The sequence below is a fragment of the Gossypium raimondii genome, unplaced genomic scaffold (genome assembly GCF_025698545.1).
Source record: "Gossypium raimondii isolate GPD5lz unplaced genomic scaffold, ASM2569854v1 Contig00259, whole genome shotgun sequence".
In the NCBI taxonomy this organism is placed as follows: Eukaryota; Viridiplantae; Streptophyta; class Magnoliopsida; order Malvales; family Malvaceae; genus Gossypium; species Gossypium raimondii.
The window spans coordinates 4,075-29,535 of record NW_026291359.1 but is presented as its reverse complement, the minus strand read 5'-3'; the positions used below and the strand labels follow the sequence as shown (position 1 = coordinate 29,535).

The window sequence follows — 25,461 nt, the reverse complement described above, 5'->3', positions numbered from 1 at the left end:
TTGACCTAATCTGCGCACGGAAACAAATCGTACGCAGAGTATGTAACTCAGTGGTATTTCTATAATCCGAATACTAATTAAATAAAAATTTATAAAGTTCAAATACATATTTACACATAACAAATCCATTCAACAATTAATCAATTTCACAATACACACCATTCATAACACTTTCAATTATCACATTTTCTATTTCAATTTCATAGATGCTATTCAATAGCATTTCACCATAATGTATTCAATTCAATTTCAATATCATCCAGTATCAATCAATTTAACCAATTCATTTACTTATCCCTATTAATACGACTCGGACTTCGACGGATACACAGATCCAACCAACACACCTATACGACACTCTGTGCCTCATCAGCCAAGCCGAAGTAAAACAGTAACGGTACGATACTCAGTACCTCATCGGATTCATCTGAAGTAATAACAGTAAAATGACACTTATAGTGCCTCATCGACTCAAAGTCGAAGTATCCCTGAACACTTCTAATCTTATGGCATGCCAACTATATCCGACTTAGCCCAATATTATTAATAGGGTATTTCAATTCATAATTCAATTTCAAATCAATATACAATTTCAATCTATTCCAATTCAATGCACTTTTCAATCATACACATATGTTCACAAAGCAATTCAATTCAATATCAATATATCAAACTCACCTCAATTTCACTTACCATACATAATAATAAATACAACCAATAATTTTAGTTTTCGGATTATAGAAATACAAATCATATTTTTTGAGCTAATCCTCATTGACTTTCTCTTTTCCTTTCCTAGTACAGGCTTCCGGCTCAACGTTAGCAAATTAACTTTGAATCCTTAGAACCCTATTTCCCCTTTCTTTTTCTTTCTCTCTTTTTCGTTTCACTTCTCTGTTCTTTCTTTCTTTTTCTTTTTTCTTTTATTTCTTTTACTTTCTTTTATTTTATGTTATGTTTTATTATATTATTATATTATATTTTAGTAATAATTATTATTAACTTAAATAATAAGTAAATACATGTATTTATTACAAATGTATGTATATTATTTAATACATATGTATTTTATTTTTACCACACACTTGTCTCAATTTGGTTTATTTACTAATTTAGTCCTTCAACTTTTCTTGATTATATTATTCAACTTTTACTCTATATTCAATCTAGTCCTTACACTAAATTAACCTTAATTCAAGCTAATTCACCTAGCCAAAATCTAATTAACCACTCAACTGACTTCGTAAATATTTCTAATAAATATTTACGAATCTGTTTTACGAAAGCAATGACCCGAAATACACTTTTTCGATAACCGTAAACTTCAGGTCGTTACATAAATTCTTGGTAAAGAAATAAAATACAGTGACAAAATAGGGGATCTATGGGGGCGAAGGCCAAGGGCGGGGCTACAACTGCTTTTATTTGACATTGACTAGAATAAGGTTACTACTCTGCTTCTACTTGACATTAATTAGAATAAGGTTTTCAACCTATAAATAGATGTAGTTGAAGCTCCTCTTGTATCATTCGAATTCGACATTAGTGAATTTTCTTCTCCTCTATTCGTGGTTTTTTCCCGAAAGGGTTTCTACGTAAAATCTGTGTGTTCTTATTTTTTTTTCTTATTGCTTTGCGATCGTTTTATGCTGCTTACTACATTGCTTCTATTTGATATTGATTAGAATAAGGGTTTTCAATATATAAATATAGATTTAGCCGAAACTCCTCTTGTATAATTTGAATTCAACAATAGTGAATTTTCTTCTTCTCTGCCCGTAGTTTTTCTCGAAAGGGTTTCCACGTAAAATTTATTTGTTCTTATTTTTTTTTTCTTATTACTTTGCAATCATTCTATATTGTCTTTATCGATATTCAGTGTTAACACATTGCTTTTAGCTTTTTCAGTACGATATCAGAGCTAGATTTGCTCGTCTTCTAGTGCTAAATTTTGTAATTTTTTGTTCATTCTTGCTAGTTCTAGGTGCATCAATGGCGATTGTCAGTGATAATCTATCTGATGATGAAATTGTGGTTCTTGCAACAAGAACAACACCTATTGCAAATTCTTAGTCTTCTTCACAGAGTTCTACTGCATTATGTAAAAAAAAAAAGAAGAAAAAATCTCTTTTGATTGATGAAAGTAATTTTTTAGCCTAAAAACATGTGTTCCTTACACTTAAGACTCATCGTCTTCAATCCTTTATTGAAGGTACAACTGCAACTCCTTCTTGAATTATTCTTAATAACGAAAGTAAACAAATGCGAGAATCTTGTTTTTGTTGCTTTTGAACAACAAGATTATGCTTTGGCATCATTGTTAATGTTGTTACTCTGCATAATCATCTAAATGGTCTTAATACTTCTTTTGAGATTTGCACTAAGTTGAATAAAATATTTACTGATCAATCGCGCACAAAGAAGATACATTATAGATGTATGCTGCATAATACCAAGAAAAATGACAAGAACATGAAAGATTATTTAGTTGGGATCAAGCATATTTGTGATATTTTGTTTGGATGTGGTCAAGTAATCATTGATAATGAATAGTAGTCATCTATTCTCAATGATTTATCACCTGATTTTAAGAATATTTTACTCTATGTCGAGTTCCAGAACGTGCATGGACTACAATATCTCGTTCAAATGGAACATTTGGATTGTTTCCTTCAACCTATATAGTAGCAACTTGATCCGTTGATGGTCTTGTGTAAACTCTTTGATCAAGATTAGTATTTGTTGCAATATGTATTGTCAGATAGTCCAATGAACGGAAACATTTTAATCTGTTTAGCACTTGAGCATGGGGATTTCCTTCAAAAATTTTCATGATCACTTTTACAATTCTTACATTTAAGTTAGCTTCTTGTATTATTCTCATTCTATTTTGAAGATCATTATCAGTATCATAAAAGTATAGTCGAAAATAACATGGACTATTTACTTCAGGTATTAGTGATGGGAGATCATGATTTATTTGTTCTTGTGCTCGAAATGCGTAAATCCTGTCTTTTGAAGATGCATATTCTTTATCCAAATGAACTCCAAAAGATGTGAATGAGAATATACTATTATCTGCTCTTATTTACTTTTGAAATGGTAAAATTTTGTCAGATTGAGAAGTAAGCACCTGGAATCTGAATTATCGTTAATTTAACTTTTTCATTGTGACAACAAAAGCTTGATGTTTCATGTTGAAATCTTCTAGGACCACGGTAGCTGCAAGAAGGAACCTTTTCTAACTCATGCTTAGAATTGTATAATATTTCTCCTGTAAAGAAAAAAAAAAGGTTAGATGATAATTAAAATGTTATGAGTTTTCAATTTTTTTTTTTTAAATAGTGATCTTTCATATATGGAGTTGATAAAGTTGCACATAACCAGTCGATTTTTTTTTTTTTTTTGCAGTTTGGTTTTCCTCATCCTGTGATATTTCATGTACTTGAATATAATTATACGTTCTATGAATTGTGTACTAAATAAATAAGATAAATATAGAAAATGAAGCTTGATTTGTCGACAATTTTTCTCTAAAATTATGAATGTGATATAATCGAATGAAGGGTACATATACTTGAAAGTATATGTATTTACAGTTTTAGAGTTGATCCTTTTATTATATTATAAATTATAGATAGTGTTAGAGTAAATGTCAATAATGACAATAAAATGATCGCAAAGTAATAAGAAAAGAAAAATAAAATACACAATTTATTAGGGTTGAAAATCAAATGATACAAAAGGGGTTTCAATTACATCTATTTAAAAGGTTGAAAAACTCTATTCCAATCAATATTCAATTGAAAAACTGTAGTTCTATATGAATTTTACTTGTGCGGTATGGTTCGTATCACGTGAGCTTTGCCCCCGCACCCCTCTACCTTTCACCCCACAAATCCTTTTATTTTGCTACTGTATTTTATTTCTTTAATAAATAATGGGATTCAACTTAATATATATATATATATATATAGACTTCTAACCTCATATCCTCCATCTAACATAATCTTGAAATCATATCAACATTTGACTCATTTATCTCTCTTTAAAGGGGAAATCTGATTTATTCAAAGAAATAATTCTTATATTATTTATTCATAAACATAAAAGACCTATGATGCTTGACTTCAAAGCGTTTCCAAATTATGAATGATATTAGACCCAAAATAATTGCACTTGAAATGATCGACACCAGTATGATAGCCATTCTGTTCTTTTTCTTTGAATCATGGGTTAATCCTGAAAAACACAGTGTTAAGAAACAAGTTATAAATCAGGCATTTGTTTTGAAAAATGGAGAAACACATATGATGAATGTAGACATGACACTGAATTACTCTATTCCAAATATATGTCATAAAATAGACGAGAACATGCGTAGCTAGTATTCATACCTAGACCTGAGGCTGACAGTCTTATAAAGACATCTTCTCCTCGGTACATGTCTGAAACTTCTGTAATATCAAAGAGGTCACCAAACCACATCAAACAGCCCGTGCGGCCTTCACTTACATTCACATTAGCATAAGCTGTACACGAGCAGTTCTTCAAGCATTCAGCCTCACATCCGGTAGGGTTCAAGCTCTCATTCAACTCAATTTTCAACAAATCCGGCACTTTAACCCCATCAAGCCTTGTAAAGCCTTCTCCCTTTTGACAGTCTAGTGGTGATTCTCTTAGACAGTTCTTAGACTCTTGTGATTTTGATATGAACCCTTTTATACACTCACAGGCGTCTGCTCTCCTACTGCTACATATACTGTTAACACCACAGGATCCATAGCTCCCACATTTATCAAATGGAGCTGAGTATAAAACATCCCATTCATTACTTTTCTGTTCCCATATAAGACGTTGTAAATAACCAGACTGATTCAACCATAATCGCATGGTAATCGAGTTACTGGCAGGTTCGTAAGTATGATATACCTCATTCTCATTAGAGATAACAATTGGTTTGAAGACTAAATTGGGAACTGCTGGAACACCTCCAAAGCCAATTCCATTCCATGGTCCTGTACGGTATCTTTTCACTGATCCTCTATCAATGAATAGCTGAGGCAACCCATTTTTGTCAAGTCTGTAAGTGAAGCTTCCGAGGGATGGATCGTCCGCACTTGTCCATGATGTTAAATATCTTTCCTCACCCGTCTTTAAGTTCCATCCTATTTTCATGCCTGGCAAGAGTGTGTCTGATGGGTGTTCAAAGCTTTGCCACAAATAGCTTTCTGGCATGCTTTTGTTGTCCTTGAGAACAAGGTTTCCAGTGTCTAAGAGCTGTGCCACAGGATTTCGTGCTGCCCCAGACACCTTGGTTGACCAGACCACAGTGTTTGTTTGATTCAGAAGGATATTTCCAGTGTCACTTAAAGTTAAAACCCCTTTGCCTTCAGCAATGGGGTTGTTTCTGTTAGCAACCCAAACAACTGCTCCAGGGCTGTTTTTGTACCATATTCCCAAGTACCTGTTTCTTGATTTTCCAGGTGAGAAGAAGCCTAGCTGAAAGGTTTCTAATGATGACACTAGTGTCTCACCATCACTAATTGATCCTTCTGCACCTATAACATCAGCTTCGTCTGACAATTCCAAGTGTGAAAAAACCAGTGTTAAAAAACAAATCCAAGTGCATATGGGAGCCTTCCCCATATTAAAACTCAACTTTTCTTCTAAACAGCTTTCTCTTCTCGTCTACATATATTACAATTGATTTGTAGGGAAAGCGTCTTTCTCTCGGGAAATAAGGTAAAATAAGGTAAGTTATCCACGGTAATTAAAACAAAATAAAGGAAATGATAGTAAATTTCTCTTTCTTTCCTTTAAAATTTTAATTTTAATTACCTAAATTGGGGTAAATTCATGAGAAAGGAAATCTATAAACTTCCTAAATATAAAATGAATTTTATAATCTTGCTATATTTTATTTTTAAAGAAAGATTTAAAATTTAACTTAATTATCAACTTTATCTTTAAATTTATAAAAAATAAAATATTTTCTTTATTAATAATTTAATTTATATATTTTTAAAATTTATGCAAAAGCCTAAAATTTTTATTTTATTTTTAAATGAAGAAAATGAATAAATACAAAAAAGTATAGGAAAATGAAAATACTTTAATATTTTTAAATTTTATGAATTAATAATAAAATATTATTTTAAGCCAATATTAATAATAAAAATAGAGGGTGTTTAGTATTATTTTAAGAAACACTTTTCGGGCAGATAAAAGTATTTTTAAACAAAGTAATTTTTAAAAAAATTCTCTAATTAAAAAGTGACTCAAAAGTTCTTTTTTGATAAGATTCAAAAGCATTTTTAAGTAGCATGGATCAACTAAACCATAATTTCCTTCTTCCTCAGATATTTCGAAAATGACGCTTTGACACTAGTAGCTCTTTGCCAAGAATAATTAGTATCACTTGTATCTCTTTTGAACATAATTTTGTCACATATCAAACCTTGTAGTTATTGTTGGGATTTAAAAGGTGAAAGCAGAGTAATAGCATTATTATTTTGTTATAATCCATATTCATTGCAATTGACTTGACAGATCAATTATGCCTTCTACTCGCTTCATTCATAGCTCTTCACGCTTTATTATTTTATCCCCTAAAGAATAACTTCTTTATGATCTATTTTACAAGACATAATAATGATTGTTTTTGCTGCGTACAATACTATTGATGAGTGGGGTCAACAACAAAAAAATACAGAAAAATATGTAATAGTGTAAATGGAGGTCGGTTCATGTAGTTGAAGTGAAAAATTAAAGAGTAAGGAAGAATGGAGATGGTGAAGGTGATTGTTGGGAGTAAACTGATAGAGTGTGGGTATGTGTATTATGTTAGTTCAAATATCCGGTGAAAAAAATTTCGAACAAATGAACGGAATTCGAACAGAAAAATAAGAAATAGGACAATGCTCCAAGCCACTATCTTTAAGGTTATATTCGCCCCCACCTATCTTCTGTATGCAAATGAGTTCCAAGTAAATTAACCTCAAGGATACAATGAAGCCAATGACTATTTGCGTTTTGCACTGACGAGAATAATCCACTACGCACTGAGCAATGTATAACAAAAATTCGATTTCTACAAAAGATTTCTGCAGTAATAATTTATAGAATAATCTAATAGTATTAGAAAATGAAGGAAGGAAAGAAATAATATTAGAATTTGTTGGTCTGTTTTCCAAATGAAATCTCATTTCTATTTATAGGAATTTTCATATCTCTATATAGAGACATCTTTCATCAATAGGTGTCTTTTTGAATAATAATGTCTTTAAAATAAACACATAAATTATTCATTTAATATTATAACTATTCAAATAATATTATTTAAACAGTTATAATTCTTTTTCAAATAATTAAATAATATAATCTTTTGATTAATTGCACATATTTATTTATAGTTATTAGAACATTATAAATATTTGAAAATGTTTTAATATATTAGAGAGTCTATCTCTTCTTCATTATCTTAGGGGGATATTTGGAAGCGAAGTTCTGTATAAGATGGTGTTAACGTGGTGGACCTGTAATTATATCATCGTTACGAGACACATGGGACAAAAATCTTCAATAAAACAAAGATATTTGTGATGAGATATATCATATCATTTGTTCTAATTCAGAATAAAATAATTAACCTAGATGAGATTTGGTGATTAAAAGAATCACACTCTTAATAGTAGGCCAAATGTTGGGAAAAGTAGATGGTTACCTTCGCTTACTCGAGTGGTTAAGACGAGGAGTGAGGCTTCTCGTTACCTTTCATTATGTGGCTGGTGGAGTGTGTCCTTAGGTGACCTTTTGTCTTGCCATGTGTCCCCATTTGTAGGGGAGATATAAAAAATGCATAAGCAACAAGAATACAAAGACTTAGTAAAAAGCTATCAACTAAACCTATGTTTTGTAAGACGTGATTATTGACGTGATTTCTGCACAGCTCTATATTAGGGGTAGAAAAGAACTCAAAACTGACGGATTCTGACCTAATCTAACTCTATAGGGTCAGTTTTTTTTTATTACTAAAATCAGGTTCGGATTAGGTTAAATTTAAAACTTAGTAAGGTCAAGTTTATGAATATTTACAAAATTACTTTTATTGCAATTTTTGATTACAATCTAACCCCTCAACGAAAACTCTCTTAACCCGTTAACCGTGACTTTTAATTAGCTTATGTGTTATGACCATTTGTCTCCATGGTATATTAATTTTGTTTACTGATCAGAAAAGGGTTGATAATTTTAGTGTGATTTGAGGTGTGGTTTAGGGATTTCCCCTTGTTTCTATAAAGTTTTGCAACTCTTCTTTGACCAAAGCTTGGAGGATGCATGTGTTTTTCTGTAAAATTTTCCACTTCCGATTACTGAAAGAAATGTTTAGAAGAGGCAAAAAGTCAGGTTCTAATCTTTGTAAATAAATATGCAATTTACATTTTTTTGCACTTTGCCATTATTTCTGCAGATTATGTGTTGTTTTGTTGAACCTCATATAATTTTAAAATTTGCGTTGGTTGATGATGGACCATCAATGATGGTTAAAAAAAAAAAGTCAGCAAATGAGTTCCAACATGTGATTATAAATGGTCTATCGAACTAACTATGTTATAATCAAATAAATTTAGTGCATCAGACTAATTTATATAGTTCTTTTATGATTACAAAACTTGTTTGATGTAATAAAATAAGTTTGAATCGGGTTATGTTAAGGTTGGTTTTTTCATAAAATTGCAAGTCGGGCGTTGAGGCGGGTTTTCTTCTCTCAATTTTAGGATCAGATCAAGGATTGAGTATTTGTATATAATCTTGGGCAGGGGTCGGGATCGGGGTCGGGGTCGGGGTTGAGGTAGGCAAAAATCCGACCTGCTTCGCTCCACTGCAATCCCTATTCTATGTCGACCTAACAATTTGTAACTATTCAAGAAAGAAGTTTGAAGTTAAAAATGCAATTTGGAATGATCCATTTTGCTGAGACCCTCTTAATTGCCTGGTAAGACTATGACACTTGATATGAATAGCCTATTCGGAAGAACTTTGAAGTATCATATTTATGTTTTTAATTAAGTATAAAATCGATCATAAACCGTAAAAATAGACATGAAAAATATCTAAAAGATACAAATACATCAAAAATTTCTGCTTATATATCCAAGAAGATGTTGGTGGTGATTTGGGTGACTAAATCCTGTACACTTTTTCCACTCAATCTCTAAAAAGTAACCCAAAAAAATAAACTCATCTGATATGACAAAACCTTCCATCCATTGCAAGAAATTATCAAACATAGATAGTTTTAAGTTTAAAATCTGTGTTAATTCTGAAGTCTTCATCAACTTACCACGTCCCTAAATTTCTATTCGAATAGTTACATCACTTGGTAAATAACACAGTGATGCTACTTTTGATATACATAATTAAGAGACACAACACTTTAATCATTAAAGACAACCTATGTACTGAATAAACATAGCAGGAAAGTTCTATCTAGCTTCAAGAATAGATATGGTGACATCAGTTGTCACTGTTGTAGAACTAAAATTGTCATAGGGATTCCTTTGTACGAAGAAACCAGGTGCTTTTGGTCGAGGCAAAGTTGCTTCTTCATTTGTGAGTTTGAGAAGAACAGATGACATTGTTGGTCTGTCTTCAGGGCATTCTTGAACACACAATAACCCAACATGGATAAATCTAAGCACTTCGGACCTAACACATGTTTCTTCTAGGATTGTGTCCATCACTTCCAAACCTCGATCTTCATTCCAAAGCAACCACGCCTACGCAAAAAGAAAAAATGGTACATGACTGAACATACATCTGTGACCGTAATTTAAATCGAAAAGAGATTCCATTGTTATGACTTACGTGGCCTAGAAGATTGTGGAGATGATCGGGATGACTGTACCCTCTATTCTTTTTACCACTTACTATTTCTAGCAAAAGCACACCGAAGCTGAAAACATCGGATTTGGCTGAAAATGTTCCATCAATTGCATACTCAGGAGCCATGTAACCACTGCATTAAAGCATTTTATATGAAATGAGGCCGAAGAATCGAATCTATAAAAGAAGTAATAGAACTTACAATGTTCCGACCACTCGACTTGTTTTTGTTTCCACATCATTGCCACAAAAAATTCTTGCCAACCCAAAATCCGAAATTTTAGGGGTCAAGTTGCTATCTAGTAAAATATTACTTGCTTTGAGATCTCTATGAATAATTGGGAGTTTAGAATCTTGGTGGAGATAGAGTAGTCCCCTTGTGATGCCTAGAACAATATCAAACCTGTTTCGCCATGATAGTTGTGCTCTTTTTTTATGATCTGCACAAATAACACCCTGTGAACCTCAAAATTATGTATTGAATATTTGTTTTATAGTAAAGATAATGTATAGGAAACCCATGCTAACCAAAGATGAAGTAATCTAAGCTTTTTTTAGGCATAAACTCATAGATTAACATCCTTTCATTTCCTTGAATGCAGCAACCAAGCAGTCCAACAAGATTCTTATGCTGAAGTTTGGCTATCAAAACTACTTCATTCCTGAATTGCTCAACACCTTGACCTGAGTCTTTTGACAGCCTCTTTACTGCTATTTGTTGTCCTGTTGGGAGATTTCCCTGCGTTCGTATAATAATTGCATTCAAGGATTTTAAATTGCAGACATAGCATAACATATTCCAGGTTGGTTACCTTGTAAACAGGACCAAAGCCACCCTCTCCAATTACATTGCCAAAAGAGAAATAGTTGGTGGCAATTTCTATGGTAGAGAAGTGGAACAAGGGCACTTCTCTTTCATCTTCCCCACTTTCCAATCTTGTTAAATGAAGCAAATCATCTATAATTCAATTGAGTTTGATCTCTTAAATACTGCAAATCTATTTGAAGAAAGTGAGCAAGTTTGGATGAGTATTCTTACCTCGTTTCTTCCATTTCTTCCAAATTATGAAGGATATTAGGCCCAAAATAGTTGCACTTGAGATGATTGACACAACTAGGATAGCCATTAGTCTATTCTTTTTCCTCGAATCATGGGTTAATCCTAGAAAAGACAGTATCAAATGCAAAAAAAAAAAAAAAGTAAAAAAAAGATGAACAATATAAGTGGTGCATACCTAGACCTGAAACTGAAAGTCTTATAAAGACAACTTCATTTCGGTACATGTCTGACACTTCTGAAATATCAAAGAGGTCACCAAACCACATCACACAGCTGGTGCGGCCTTCACTTGCATTCATATTAACATAAGCTGTACAAGAACAATTCTTCAAGCATTCAGCCTCACATTGCTTAAGATTCAAACTCTCGTTCAACTGAAATTTTAACAAATCCGGCACTTTAACCCCAACAAGCCTGGTAAAGCCATCTCCCTTTTGACAGTCTAGTGATGATTCTCTTACACAGTTCTTAGACTCTTGTGATTTTGAAATGAACCCTTTTAGACACTTACAGGCATCTGCTCTCCGGCTGCTGCATATACTGTTAGCACCACAGAATCCATAGATCCCACATTTATCAAATGGAGCTGAGTACAAAAATTCCCAATTTTTACTATCATGGGTAAATATAAGACGCTGTAAATAACCAGTATAATTCAACCATAATCGCGTGGTAATCTCCTTGTTGGCAACTTCATAACTAAAAAATATCTCATTCTCATTAGACACGACATTATGTTTGAAGAGGAAGTTGAGGTATGCTGGAATAGCTTCAAACCCAAATCCATTCCATGGTCCTGTACGGTACGTTCTCATTGATTCTGTATCAATGACTAACTGAGGTAATCCATTTTTGTCAAGTCTGAAAGTGAAGTTTCCAGGGGATGGATCATCAGCACTTTTCCATGATGTTAAATATCTTTCCTCGCTAGTCTTTAAGTTCCATCCTACTTTCATGCCTGGCAAGAGTGTGTCTGATGGATAATCAAAGCTTTGCCACAAATAGCTTCCAGCCGTGCTTTTGTTGTCCTTGAGAACAAGGTTTCCAGTATCTAAAAGCTGTGCCACAGGATTTTGTGCTGTCCCAGACAGATTGGATGACCAGACGACACTCTTCGTCTGGTTCAAAAGGACAAGATTTCCACTGTCACTTACAGTTAAAACCCCTTGCCCATCAGCAATGGGATTGTTTCTGTTTGCAACCCAAACAACCGTTCCAGGGCAGGTCTTGAACCATATTCCCAAGTACCTGTTTCTTGATTTTCCAGGTGAGAAGAAGCCTAGCTGAAAGGTTTCTAATGATGAAACCAGTGTCTCACCATCACTGATTGATCCTTCTACACCTAAAACATCAACTTCCTCTGACAATTCCAAGTGTGAAAAAACTACTATTAAAAAGCAGATCATAGTGAATATAGGATCCCGCTCCATGTTAAAACTCCAGTTTTCTTCTAAACAAAGTCGTCTCCTTGCCTTCAAAGATTACACCGCCTAACACTGACTTGAAAAATTTTGGTTAGGGTTTTATGGAAAGAATAAATGGAATGCTTGTTAATGATTTCATTTAGCATTGCTGAAAATCAGCTGTAATGATGAATGTTTATTTATGGCATGATTGTTCATTGCCAAAATATTTTATTGCTAAAATAGTCATTGGTATTAATGTAGAAGATAACCTTATGATTATTAATTTCCAAAAGATTTTACCTCAATATATCAATATTTATAAAAAAATATGTAATACTTCCTTTTAAGAAAAATATATAATAACTTGTTATCAAAGTCATGCAAATTTTAGGTCTATTCCATCACACATTTATTTTTTTAACGTAATCATATAGCTAAGTACCAACCTAGTTATTTTGTGGTAATTTTTGTTATCGATTTTCAATGTAATTGATTATGGCAAAGTATGAACGACCCCTTCTACTATCTATCTCAAACATCGATGCCCTTTGCACATACACAAAAAAGAGAAGAAGACAGTAGTCCAGATTTATACATAAAAAAAATTGCCCTTGAATTCAAGGTGTTCATGAAATATTTTTTCATGTTTCTGTCCTGCACTATGGCATCAAATCAAATATTCATAAAACCAAAAGAAAAAGTTGACACCGGGGTTATCTTATACTATATCATCACGGTGTAGTGAATCATGACCCGAGCGCCATAAAAGGAAATCAAGAACCTCATCAATCATACGATAACATCACCAATAAAAAGTTAAACAATGCGGAGATGAAAGTAGAAAGAGAGAATCCTAGGATCCATTTTAACTGAATCCTTCATCCGAGCTAATCCTGAGCGACTCATAGTCTTCTTTGCTATCTACAACATAAGAAAAGCTAGATAAAGAAAAAATCAGATATAAACAGGTTTGCATGAAAGAATGGAAAATAGAAATGAAGATATTTCCAACAACAAGATACAAACCTGCTATTGATGGGATAAAGCTGCAATTACCAGACTTGCTAGGCATCTGCCATGAAAGAAGCATCAAATTTACAAGAATTGGTGGTAAGCTCAGTAGTTCAGCAATTCAAGCAAATTTCATACAAGAAGCTTTGCTACTACAACATGTTATGGATTTCATAACAGGCAAACTTATGGCTATTAATTAAAAATGTTTCTACCAGGTAATGATACAGACAGATCTCTTTCTTTGCATGTCTTCTTATTCTTTCCACTATGCTTGGAAACAAGCAATAGCCTGAATAAACTGGAGGAAATGGCAATGACCAATTGGTGTATAAAAAAGCTTACTCCAAACTGCAAGAGCTTTCTTTGAATCTAAGCATATATTTTAGGATCTAAAAGTTATATTTTCAGTCTCAAATTGCTTAGGAAATCAGATTAATCCAAATATTTCCACAGCCTACCAACTCTAGCAGATCGAACATCCTACTAGTATGCTGTAAAGCAACATATATGACAATAAAACCATGTTCTATCAAACATTTAATTGCACACTGAAGCATTTTATCTTCCCATATTCTCCCAGTTGAAATCTACGAAACTATTTGCAGTTCCATGCAAACAGTTTCTAATAGCCCCTTTTAGCTCCAACCGATCATCCCAATTCCCAACAGTTAGAAATACTCCAACTCCTCCTAGGCATCAATTGCTTTGTTTTACGTGGACAAACAACTGCTTAAAACATCTTTCCACGACAATTTGATCATTTCTCAAGATACTAAAAATTCCATGAGAAGGCCAAACTTGCCTTCTCATATATTCATACTAGCATTTCCTTAGACTTCTCTGTTATCCGCATGCCTTTATCATATTTATGCATAATTATCAAGCAGTGATATCTATTAGAAGTTTATAGCTCCTAAGGTCTAGCACTCAACAGTACTACATATCATCTTCATTATACCATCACTTCCATTGTACATAACTTGTCCACATATCAATTAGCTCTAAAAGTTTAACAACATAACATCCACAAGAATGCTCAAGGCAGGGAAAACTATGGCCCTCAAGCATTTAGAGAGTTGCTTAAGGAACACAGTAACAATTGCCATCACATATCTTTATAATATTTATCAACTGCTCACTCATTATTTTATACCAAGTTAAAAGTGACACCACACAAATAGTTTTATTTTCCATCACCTATCTACTTTTCAATTAACTCCCAATCAACAGGAAATTTCAAGGAGACAAAACTAATCCCATTGACTAAACAAATCCTCCCATTACTAAAAAATCTAATACTCCAAATTAGAATAAACAATATATGAGCTACAAGAAAAAGAAGCTAAACCTTTCCCACTATCTGGGACGAGCTATAAATATCATATTCTACTATCATGCCCTATTTTCAGCTAATTTAACAAAAAATGCATTTTGAATCACTAAAAACATAAACATATTAAACCATTCCCAACAAGTGGCCATCTACATAAATATAATATTATGCCAAATTGACACCAAGAAAAGACCAGCTTTCGCCAACTTAAAATTTTTATCATCCATAACAACAGTAATCTATGCTAGGTCTCACTATGTGTGGTAACTGGTATTCTGCCGCTTTTCTCTAATCATCATCTAAAACACTAGAAACACATAACCAAGAAAGAAAATGCTAAGATAATCTGAATTAAACATCTAAATACCGCCAAGAAGCCAAATTTTCAGCCATATTCAAGGCTAGCATATGGGATAGGCTATATGGATCATATGACACAACTTTTCTACTATATCTTTTCATACTACGAAAACATATAAGCAATAAAAACCTGCTCAAGCAATCCAAATTAAGCATTAAAACACATACAAAGATCCCAAATTTCCAATCAAACTCGAACGACGAGAAATACCGATAGGATTAACATTTGCCACCTTTTTCCTCCACCCTGGCATCCTTATCTGCCACCACAGGCTGACCATTCCCGCCATCTTTCTCATCAGGATGCCTAACAACAACAACAGGACAAACACAGTGATGCACACAATAATCAGTAACGCTTCCCAACCTCCCATCATTCCCTCTTTTCTCAGCTCCACACCCTCTACTCCCCATTATAACAGCACTCAACCCTAACCTCTCCAGCTCAAGACACAGCCTTTCCCTCATATCATGATCTTTCGCAATATGAATCTTGAAGGGAAACCCAGCTTCCTTCAAGGGTTTGGCCAAATCCGCTGCCTTTGAAGCCGTGAAGGCATCGAAGTCGTCCTCCAGTTGCTTCTGGGTCTCTGGCGTTCGTGGGCTTTGTTGGGCCTGGGAAAGTGGGCCCCAATCAGCTCCGTAGAGTACATTGGTTGGAGACACGTGGAGGAGGATGACAGCATCGCCTGGTCGGAGGTAGTTTTGGACAGCCCAGCGAACGGCGTAGGCGGACTCTTCGGAGAGATCCACCGCTACGCCAATCTTACGACGAGCTCCAGCGACGGGGCTGGGGGAGGAAGCTGCGGAGGTCGAGTGATGAGGGGAGGTTGGGAGGTGAATCTTGATCGTGGGTAGCTTTCGGTTACTGTTAGAAGAACTCATTTTCCTTCCTTTATTTGGGTTTTCCATTTCTTTTCTTTCCTCAATTTTTTTTCCTTAAAGAAAATGACACAACTTTTGAGTTTTTTAATGTTCAAGAGTTTGTTAAGAATTTTTATTTTTAATAAATGATAATAATTCTAATTTTATATCAAAATTATTTCAATATATTAATTTTAATTTTTTAATATTATAAATGTAGACATCACAAAATCTAAAATTAAAAATTCCATTGACAATAATAACCCATATATAAATCAATTGACCTTCCATAAAATTGGTTGGTTTAATATTCAACACTATTAATTACTCACCCTATCAAAACTGCAAATTGATAGCTACATCATTTGTCACTAAATTTTTGGGTATGTTTTCGTTTTAGTCACTAAATTAGTTATAATTTAGTCACTAAACTATTCAAAAGTTTTTATTTAAATCACTGAACTAGTAAGTTTTTTTTTTTAAAATTCACCAGTGAGCTTCAAGTGACGATTCGATAATTGATAGAGTAGATTAATACATATCGTCAAGTAGAACATACTTTAGATCCAAGTTTATCTGATAGTCAATATAGGAGATTGAAAAAAAAACTTTGAATTTTGATTTGTAGATTTATGATGTCCAATATTATTTCATAAAAAAAACTAAACTATAAAAGAGAAGGGAAAAAAAACATTTTATTAGTACATACAGTATGAATAGAAAAAACTATATAGCATTGATTTTAACATTCTAATAATTTAAATAAAATTTTTTAAATAATTAAATAATTAAATAACTAAATTGTAACTATTTTAGTCAAGTGACCAAACCCAAAACATACTTCTAATTTAGGAACTAATAATATAGTTTACCCTTACTCTTTCTCCAGGAACTACATTTTGTAATGTTTAATGTTTTCCGCACGAGTGTAAAAGGCAGTTAATTGGCGGCGGAGATTTTAAGTTATCTCACACGTGTAAGATGGTTTTAATCACCTGCGATGATTTCTTTCTGAGCTCAATCTTAAAGGAATAAAATTTATACTCAGTTCCTTAATTGAGTCCTGCGTTCCTTTTGTTTCTCTTTGCAGCTTTCGATCATGGTCTATATTTCTCGCAACGTGTCGAACACCGATCGCGGCCTGAACATCGGAAGCTTCCTAAAGAACCTAAGCAAATTTGCGGTTGATTCCGCCATTAACGTCTCCCTCAAAGGTTTCACTGGTTCGTTTTCTTTTTCTCTTTATCCTCCTATATATTCTCTTAATTTTACATCAATCAGACTTTGTTTTGGTTTAATTTGACCATTTTCGCATAAAATAACAATCATAATTTCTGGGTTTCATTTTTCCAGCAGAATAGTGATTGGTTCCCATGCCTTGTCAATTTGGGTTTATTTCCTGTTCATGGATTTATTCGATTATGTATATCGTCAATATTCATCTTAATTTTAGAGTAAATTATGAAAATAAAGAAGAGAAAGATTTTCCGTTTGTGGATGATTGCAATAATTGCGTTGATTGTGATATTAGGAAATGCCTGTTCCAACCATCAATTTTTTATTGGCTCTGTGGGGTGAGACATTTTCAGGTGGGAAGAAACTGTATCAGACATTTTTGCAGGAAAAGTTAAAAGATGAGGCAAGCAATGTGAAACTAATGAAGGAGGAGACACAATCAACAAAAATGGAAGACATTGCAAACAAAGCTGTAGGAGGAACAGAGCCTGTGAAGAAGAAGAAGATGGTACCTCAAGACTCGAAGGAAATGGAGCTCGAAGATCCTAAAAGGAAAACAATTTTCATTCGATCTCGCCTGTAAAATACTAGGAAAAGTTAATGGGTAAATTGATACTTCAATTATAAATATTTCGAAGATGTACTTTTTTTTTATTGTACCTTGTTAATGTTTAAGTTATAATTTGATTAAGGTTTCTATTGCTAGCTTCATTTCTTAGTGGATTTAATTTCTTTGTATTTGGAATTTGAATCAGTCTCAACATATATATCTGTTTGTTAATTGATGCTTGTGGGCAAGTTCTCAAGATTGTTTCCATTTAACCAATCATTTACTTATATATAATACAAAGTAGTAGTCGTGAAAATACAGATATGGTCATGGCATGAACTTCATTGATGATGATGTGGTAATTGCCATGGAGCATGAGGCATGGGCTTAACTTTATAATGTATCACATCATTTCATGCATATGCACATAGCTTTATTTGCCACCACATTCAAGGTGAATTGTATAACCTAATGTCATGGGGTTAGAACTTTAGTCTCGTTAATCTCGCGGTCTTAGAGATTTTCTTTGCTTCGATTCTAAGTCAGTCTAATATTTGCAAAAGTGAGAACTCTTGCAGAAGTTTTCAAAGGCATCGAAATATAAAGCGGAAGCACACTCGAACTGAAAGAGCAACGAATAACAGAAAAGTCAAAGGAAAACAATATTTTTAACTATGAGTGGAATGATTACAAATGAAGGAAATATCTCTATTTATAGTTACGTTCCCCCAGAACTAACAATACAGATTAAGTTACACCGACAGTCAAGATTAAAACCTATCGATGATCAAAATTAAAGCCTATCTACAATTAAGAGTCCTAATGAATTTAAACTCTATGCAATCTTATCCCTTTAGGATTTGCACTATTATCTTGGTAACTCTAATTTTACTAGAGTGTTTCATTAGGCCACCAAGGCTTCAAGTAGATGAGCTTCTCTATGGGTTCCACGAATTGAGCCAGCTCATGTGGGTCAAATGAGACTCATAAAGTTGACCTTTATGGGGCATTCTGTGCGCCATGGTCATGGGCTTTGATCTGTGACTCGTGACACTAGAACCTATTGCAGTTCTTCTTTCCACAATCACATGTGTTTCCTTTGCCTTGACCTATTGCAAAATTCACAATCATATATCATGTTCATGCGTGTGTCACATGCTACAGATTAAGGTCAGTGATCATTGCGCATAGAATCGTTTATGGAGGTCAATTGATCAAATAAGGTTTATTTAACCCACATGAATTGATTTGATTCATGAAAAATATGGAGAAACTCATCTACTTGAAGCATTGGTGGTATAGTGAAAAAACTCTAGTAAACTTGAGTTACCATGTTGAATAATGTAAATATTAAAGGATGCACCACAAAACTGGACTCTGTGAAGGATCAACTCAAGGGACAAGTGATGGTTGTTCTGCACGTTAATATGGAAGAGATGCAATAGACTTTCAATTTCCATTGAAAAGCTAATCGAGAGGAATGATGATCTTGAAGACATGATGATGACTTTGAAAAAGGAAATTAAAGCCATGATAACGCCTTTGAATATGAAGATTGAAGAGCTCAAAGGTGAGCTTGTCGTTTACGAAGTTGCCGTGGGAAAAAAGGGTGTCGGGGCCAACACCCAGGCATAAGATGGATGTTTTCAAATTAAAAGTGTTTAAGGGAAAAAGATACACGAAGGGTGTGAATAACTTCTTATGGGGGATGGAACAATACTTCCATGCAATGAACATTGAGGATGATGCCATTAAGGTAAACACTGCTCCAATTTATTTTACTAATGTCACTATTTTATGGTGGCATTGTAGGTCCATAGATGAGAGATGAGTTGGTATCACAATTGGGACTTGGGTGGAGTTCCAAAATGAGTTTAGGAAATAATTTTACCTCGAGTATGCTGAGGACGAAGCTCAGGCTAAGTTGCGTCAGCTTACATAACAAAGCATAATTTGAGAATATGCTTGGGAGTTCACTAAGTTGTTACTCCAAATACTTGATTTGAGTAAGAAAGAGACATTCTACTGGTTCAAGGCTGGATTGAACCCTCGAGTGAAGCAATATTTGCATCAACTAGGGGCCAAAGAGCTTACCAAAGCCATGACCAATACGGAGTCCTTTGTTGAGCTGGATTTGAGGAAAGGCAAGTTCAAGTCTTCCGAGCCTAGAGAGAAGGAAAATGGTGAGGGAGATTAAAAAGGACAAGTTGAGAATGACATCGATGACAATTGTAAGCATGGTGATAATGGGAAACCACTGAATGGGGTAAGGAAACCAAACAATCATCCAAAGAGCAAGAAGAATGATAAGGAGTAGATACAATGCTTTTTAATCATGTTGTGGTTCGCATAAAATGTAGGATTGTTTAAAGTAATCTAAGTTGTCTGCAACCAGTAAATAAGAGACAACGAAGCTTATTGAGGATAAAGTATTAAGGCTTGGATAAATTATACTTAATTCTGCGAAAGCGAAGAGGGATCACAAGTGGAAAGGGTTAATGTTTGTAGATATCAACATCGTAAGCCGAAAGAAGAGTGCTACTATTGATACGGGGGCATCTAGTTTGTTCACGTCAGAAAGAGTTGCAAGTAAATTTGGTCTCTCAATTAGCAAAACGACTAAGAGAATCAGGACTATTAATTCCAAAAAGGTCTTCACTGTGGGATTAACATAAGAATTTGAGCTATAGATTGGGGATTGGAAAGATAAGGAAGGCTTTGAGGTAATTCATTTAGATGATTACGTCTTATTTCTTGGCCTAAATTTCCTTGACAAGTTTAATGCTGTTTTGGTTCCTTTTTCTGATTGCATATTATCTTAGATACTTGACAACAACAATGCATTGTGTCGGTAAGTTGAGACATAAGGGGTGGAACCAAGGTATTTTCGACAATCCAGCTAGTCAAGGATGTTACGTGTGATAGGAATATTGACTTAGTAAATCGGAGTGCTAAGGTATCCCCCTTGGAAATGCTAGAGGTGCGCTAAATTGATGTGAAACCTGTTGAGTTGCCTGTGGGACTACCACCTATGGGAGAGATGGGTTTTGCATCTAACTGTGTAAATAAGTAATGCAAACTAGGCAGTTAAATCAAGTAGATGCAAAAAGTGAGGTACACCTCAAAAACTTTTCTGGTGTTTTTCAATATAACTTACCATGGGTTTGGAAAAGACACATGGGCCGTTTTAGAGTTTTTAAGCGAGTAAGCCGAAAGGCTTACAAACCAAAGTTAACGACAATAGCCAAGGTTAACCTAATGTTCAACATGAGCGTGCCCAAGCCTATTTGTGAGGATCAAAAGGATTTTGATTAAGGCAAGTCACAATGGAGAACTCTTATGAGGATCAAGAGTAGTGACCTATTATGATCGAGATGTACAAGAGAAAATATAGTTTGAGTTAAACAACAACAGAGACATAAGCCAAGAAAAATGTTACGAGGGAGGGAACTATCAGATAGAAAGACTAGTTGGGAATCAACCAAGACATTGAGATGGTTCTAAAATGAGTTAGAATAGTGTTATCTCAAGGATGCGACGAGGGCATTGTGCACATAATCTCCCATGGAGATAAATTGCAATGAGACTAATTTAACCCACATGAAATGGAATGATTTGTGGAGCACGTGGAGAAGTCCATTTACTTAAAGTATTGATGGCCCAATTAAACATTCTAGTAAACTAGAGTTTCCATGATGAATATTGTAAATTCTAAGGATAATATTTTATAATGTTTAAATCCCTTAGGACTCTCATATTGTAGATAGGCATTGAACCTAGCCGTTGATGTAATTTAAATTGTATTGTAGAATTTGAGAGAGCTCAACTATAAATAGAAGCATTGCCTTCATTTCTAATCATTCCATTTTACATTCAGTGTAATTCATTCCAAGTAATAGAATACTTTGAGAGTATTTACTCAAACATTAGATGTGCATTTGCTTTCTTGCGGCTTTTATGTTCGCTTGTAGCTTCTTCGCTTGAGAGTTTGCTTTTGCTTAGTTTCAATGTCTTAGATAATTTCTTTGAGAATTCTCGCCTTTTCAAGAGATAGGCTAGCTTACTTGGAATATTTGAAGCAAATGAATCGTCCAAAGCCGCGCAATTTATCAGACTAAAAATGCTAACTCTGTGACACATACATATCGTTACAATATCATGATCGATCATTTGAATAAATTCAATGTAATTGGTCATAAATAGTGCTGAAATTAAAAGTTAAAAAACAATCAAAATTATTACTTTGAATATGTAACATATTGATCTCAAACTCTTAAGTTCATTTGACTATTTATTTATTTATGTTGTATACTTTTATAACCTTATCCTGCCACCACGATATCAATATTTTAGATAAAGGTGTTAATATCAGCAAAAGTCGGTTCAAGTCACCAATTCACCTTTGTTCTTCTATCAATGATATATTGATCCCAGATTTCTCTTTATATTGAGTAGCTTGCATCTTCCTATTCTTCGCTTAGGCATTTTGAAAAGAGTTTGGCTCAGAGAAATCATTTGTGTCTCCCATTCCTCGCAAGAACCGCATTGTTTTTGACCCTCTTGTTAACAAGAAGATAGAATTAAAACAAGGCCTCATGTATGTACACTTTGTTTGATGCCTGATTTCAAAATACCAACCATCATCATTATATGATCAATGTTAGCCAACTTCAAGTTGATTGTTGAAACATTTTCTAAAAACAATCCCACATTAACCAAAATTTCTATTATCATTTCATAAGACATTTTTTTTCTATTGAAATTTAATTTTCTTAAACAATAAAAATCAAGAGATTGTAATTTTACTTTTATATTGACAATGATACAACAATCGATTGAGTATTAACTCGATTGATACTTTTTCTATTGTGGCAATAAAAAACGTGAATTTAAGTATATTTATACATGTTTTTCATTTGATTTAATGGTTTAAAAATTATAAGTAAAATTGAGCTTTGTATAATAATAAAAAAAAATGACACTGCAAGTGGAAATCAGTCTTTGATACTAACAATTCTCTGTAAAAATAGAATCCACGTGAAACATGTAAAAGAGAAAAAAGTAGGATGATGGTAGCATAAATGACATCAATGAAGTGAGGGCATCACTTTCTAAATTTATAATCTTTGGTTGCTTTTTGGTGAAAGCAAAATCTGCACTTGACTTGGGGTCAATATTATATATTATCCTTTGTAAATTAGATAAGTAGATGTCATGAAAGAGACAATAGCAATTATTGCTTTCTTTTTCTTTTGTGGAAAATTTGATCCTAAAAGCAAAGTTACTGCACTCAGTGGGTAAGGAAATTGGGTTAACCTTACTTTCAAATTAATAATTTAAATAAGTATGTGAATTTGAGATTTTATTGTATAAAAATTTAATTTCATAATTAAAAATATTTTATTTAAATATATATAAATATAATTATATTATATTAGTAATTTTATTTTTAATATTAAAATTAATTATAAATTTATACTTTTAGATCTAATCGGGTCAAAAATAAATATTATTTCATAATTTTTACTTTTTCATCACTAATATTCACTTTTACTATTTTCATTTAAATATTTTTTAATCCACAAAAGACTTGAAATTGGGCTATAAATAGGAGTGGAGAGAGGAGACGAACTCAACCTACTTAGCTATAATCCAAAATGAAGCCACTGTTTCTTTTAGTTTGTGTTCTCTTAGCTTCCTCTTTCTTTATTCCCATTTCCGCCATGCCTATCCAGAACCAGCCCTTGGGTAAGATTCAGCAGCTAGTCTTTATGTTTATATATAGGACATCCATATATATATATATAATTAACAATATGCATGGGTGGACATAATATATGATTGTTGCAGATGGTGAACGCAAAGGAAATGAATGTGGTCGTGGAATCAAATGCATACCAAAGCCAACGCCACGGCCTACTAAGTGTAAAAGAAACAATCCTTACTGCAGGCCTCCCTGAATGTGGTAAAAAATAAAGCTATGGGCCTATGGACGATATGGATATGGGTGAAGTTATGCTAGTAATAAATTAACAAATAAATAAAGTTTCCCCCCATGCTTCATGACCCATGGCAATTACCACATCATCATCAATGAAGTTCTTGTAATGATCGTATCATTACTTTCATGACTACTAGTTTGTATGTGTTATGTTTATGTTTAATAAATTATGGAGTGTTTTTATGTTGAAAAATATCAAGTACTACTTTGATTGTGATAGGTTTATATGTTTATGTTTGAGGAAATTATTTCAAAATGAAAATCACATAAACCATGATTTGTACTCCGTTTCAATTATTGATGTTGTAGAAACAAATAACTTGGTCTGCAGTTGCTCAAAACAGTTTTGTTTTATCTTCTGCCGGAACAAAAGTTGGATAAAACTAGAAAGTTGGTGAGTCAAAGGGACAAGTAAAGGGAGAATGAACACACAATATTTGAGTTCAACTATTTGCTAAAGCCCAATTTTTACAAACCACTCCTCCCAAATACTTTACATTACATACAATATCTCTCTATAAAAGTCTAAACAACACATCCTTAAAATAGCTAAAGAATAAGTCAATCAACAACCTATTTACAGGCTCTCCTTCAACGTGAATATCGATAGCTAGAAGATGAGTCTTTATTACATGTTTAAATGCTAAAAATTATCTTAGAAAAATATTCAAATAAATCTCTCTATAAAACAACCTTCCATCAACTTGAAAACTCTTAAAAGATAAAGGATAAGGATACTTCTTTCTTTCATCTCCAAGGCTGTCGGTTGAACGAGGATAATTGCTCCATATTCTATCATGAAATTATCTCCTCGTTTGCTGGTTTAAATCAGATGTAATCAAGGCTCTTTATTGTCAAGAATCCCAACCTGAATGAACTTTCACTGAAATATGCACATACTCTAAAATATGTCTAAATATTTGATGAGACAAGAAAAGGTTCTAAAATTGGTTTGAATGGTCAAATGCTCTAACATAAAGCTTAAAAATTTACAACAAAATGACATCAAAAAAATAACATTGAAATTTGATTTATAATATTAGAAGTTTTGAAGAAGTGGTAATTAAATTAATTATTAGAAGTGGGAGAATGATGCTGGAGAATCTGTCAAATTTGAAACTTTTAGTAAGCTATAAGGCACCAAAACTCCTACTTTTGCGTCGTTTTTATTGTTAAAAATTACTCACAATTCTTTTAGGTAGCGTTTGAGAGTTAAGGATTTTAGAATTTGGATTTGAATTTAAAAAATAATGCAAATTGAGTACATTTATGTTTATTTAATCTAAGCTTTTGTTAGAAGCCTATTTATTAATAAATTTAAAATCTTAATTTTTTTTTGAATTTGATAAATCCATGCTTTTTTTTTAATATATATTAGATTGAATTTTGACTAATCTATCTATAATATATGCGTTTCATTCTTACTAGAGTTGTTCACGGGTCGGGACATAACAAAATTTTAGGTCCAATTACTAGGCCTTGATCTGACCCAAAAAATGGGCTTAGATTTTTCCTAAGTTGACTCGGATAAAAATGTAAAACTTGGACCCAGTCTGTATTAATTTTTTAATTTAATTTTTATATAAATAAATTTAAAAATATAATACACCAAATACATTAAAAATATTAAAATAAAAGTTTCCTAAGAAATTTAAAAAAAATTAAAAAAAAAGTCTTTATACTTAAGTAACACTAAGATAAGAGCAACTTAACAAGCAAATGTTTCTAAAATAGTAGCAAAATTAACAA

At 33.1% G+C, this 25,461-nt stretch overlaps 4 protein-coding genes and 1 long non-coding RNA gene across 10 annotated transcripts; 2 read left to right on the top strand and 3 right to left on the bottom strand.

Moving 5' to 3' along the window:
- Positions 1–4,341: 4,341 nt before the first annotated feature.
- LOC105801292 (G-type lectin S-receptor-like serine/threonine-protein kinase At4g27290) lies at positions 4,342–5,649 on the bottom strand. Its single transcript, XM_012632611.1, has one exon. It carries the CDS (start codon positions 5,647–5,649, stop codon positions 4,342–4,344), a length of 1,308 nt encoding a protein of 435 aa, XP_012488065.1.
- Positions 5,650–9,363: 3,714 nt separating this feature from the next.
- On the bottom strand, positions 9,364–12,378 carry LOC105801293 (G-type lectin S-receptor-like serine/threonine-protein kinase At4g27290). The gene is made up of 7 exons (XM_012632612.2): positions 11,124–12,378; positions 10,928–11,050; positions 10,701–10,846; positions 10,417–10,627; positions 10,091–10,328; positions 9,871–10,021; positions 9,364–9,782 (listed from the first exon to the last, which is right to left on the bottom strand). The coding sequence occupies exons 1-7, from the start codon at positions 12,376–12,378 to the stop codon at positions 9,489–9,491; spliced, it is 2,418 nt and encodes an 805-aa protein (XP_012488066.1). The 3' UTR covers positions 9,364–9,488.
- A 542-nt stretch (positions 12,379–12,920) lies between these two features.
- Positions 12,921–16,034, bottom strand: LOC105761233 (universal stress protein PHOS34). Of its 6 annotated transcripts, none has more exons than XR_008193394.1 (3): positions 15,230–16,034; positions 13,381–13,426; positions 12,921–13,292 (listed from the first exon to the last, which is right to left on the bottom strand). XR_008193394.1 is itself a non-coding variant. In XM_012578986.2 (3 exons), exons 1-2 carry the CDS (start codon positions 15,971–15,973, stop codon positions 13,419–13,421), a joined length of 687 nt encoding a protein of 228 aa, XP_012434440.1. In that variant the 5' UTR covers positions 15,974–16,034; the 3' UTR covers positions 12,921–13,292; positions 13,381–13,418. The 6 variants fall into 6 exon arrangements, 2 of the variants coding, with proteins under 2 accessions (XP_012434440.1, XP_012434441.1); XR_008193395.1 differs by having other exon boundaries at positions 12,921–13,275; XR_008193393.1 differs by having other exon boundaries at positions 15,273–16,033.
- Positions 16,035–16,969: 935 nt separating this feature from the next.
- On the top strand, positions 16,970–17,872 carry LOC105761237 (uncharacterized). Its single transcript, XM_012578991.2, has 2 exons — positions 16,970–17,148; positions 17,515–17,872. The coding sequence occupies exons 1-2, from the start codon at positions 17,025–17,027 to the stop codon at positions 17,742–17,744; spliced, it is 354 nt and encodes a 117-aa protein (XP_012434445.1). The 5' UTR covers positions 16,970–17,024; the 3' UTR covers positions 17,745–17,872.
- Positions 17,873–23,328: 5,456 nt separating this feature from the next.
- Positions 23,329–24,006, top strand: LOC105761238 (uncharacterized). The gene is made up of 2 exons (XR_001123659.2): positions 23,329–23,459; positions 23,562–24,006. It is a non-coding gene; the product is annotated as an uncharacterized LOC105761238 (long non-coding RNA).
- The last annotated feature ends 1,455 nt before the right edge of the window (positions 24,007–25,461 follow it).

What these genes read in the sequence shown, in the direction of transcription:
- LOC105801292 (XM_012632611.1), bottom strand. Translation starts at nt 5,649, where the DNA reads ATGGGGAAGGCTCCCATATGCACTTGGATTTGTTTTTTAACACTGGTT.
- LOC105801293 (XM_012632612.2), bottom strand. Translation starts at nt 12,378, where the DNA reads ATGGAGCGGGATCCTATATTCACTATGATCTGCTTTTTAATAGTAGTT. An exon ending in GCTTTGGTCCTGTTTACAAG is followed by an intron (nt 10,628 to 10,700) that starts GTAACCAACCTG and finishes ATACGAACGCAG; the next exon opens with GGAAATCTCCCAACAGGACA. An exon ending in CTTAGATTACTTCATCTTTG is followed by an intron (nt 10,329 to 10,416) that starts GTTAGCATGGGT and finishes TTATTTGTGCAG; the next exon opens with ATCATAAAAAAAGAGCACAA.
- LOC105761233 (XM_012578986.2), bottom strand. Translation starts at nt 15,973, where the DNA reads ATGGAAAACCCAAATAAAGGAAGGAAAATGAGTTCTTCTAACAGTAAC.
- LOC105761237 (XM_012578991.2), top strand. Translation starts at nt 17,025, where the DNA reads ATGGTCTATATTTCTCGCAACGTGTCGAACACCGATCGCGGCCTGAAC. An exon ending in CTCCCTCAAAGGTTTCACTG is followed by an intron (nt 17,149 to 17,514) that starts GTTCGTTTTCTT and finishes AGACATTTTCAG; the next exon opens with GTGGGAAGAAACTGTATCAG.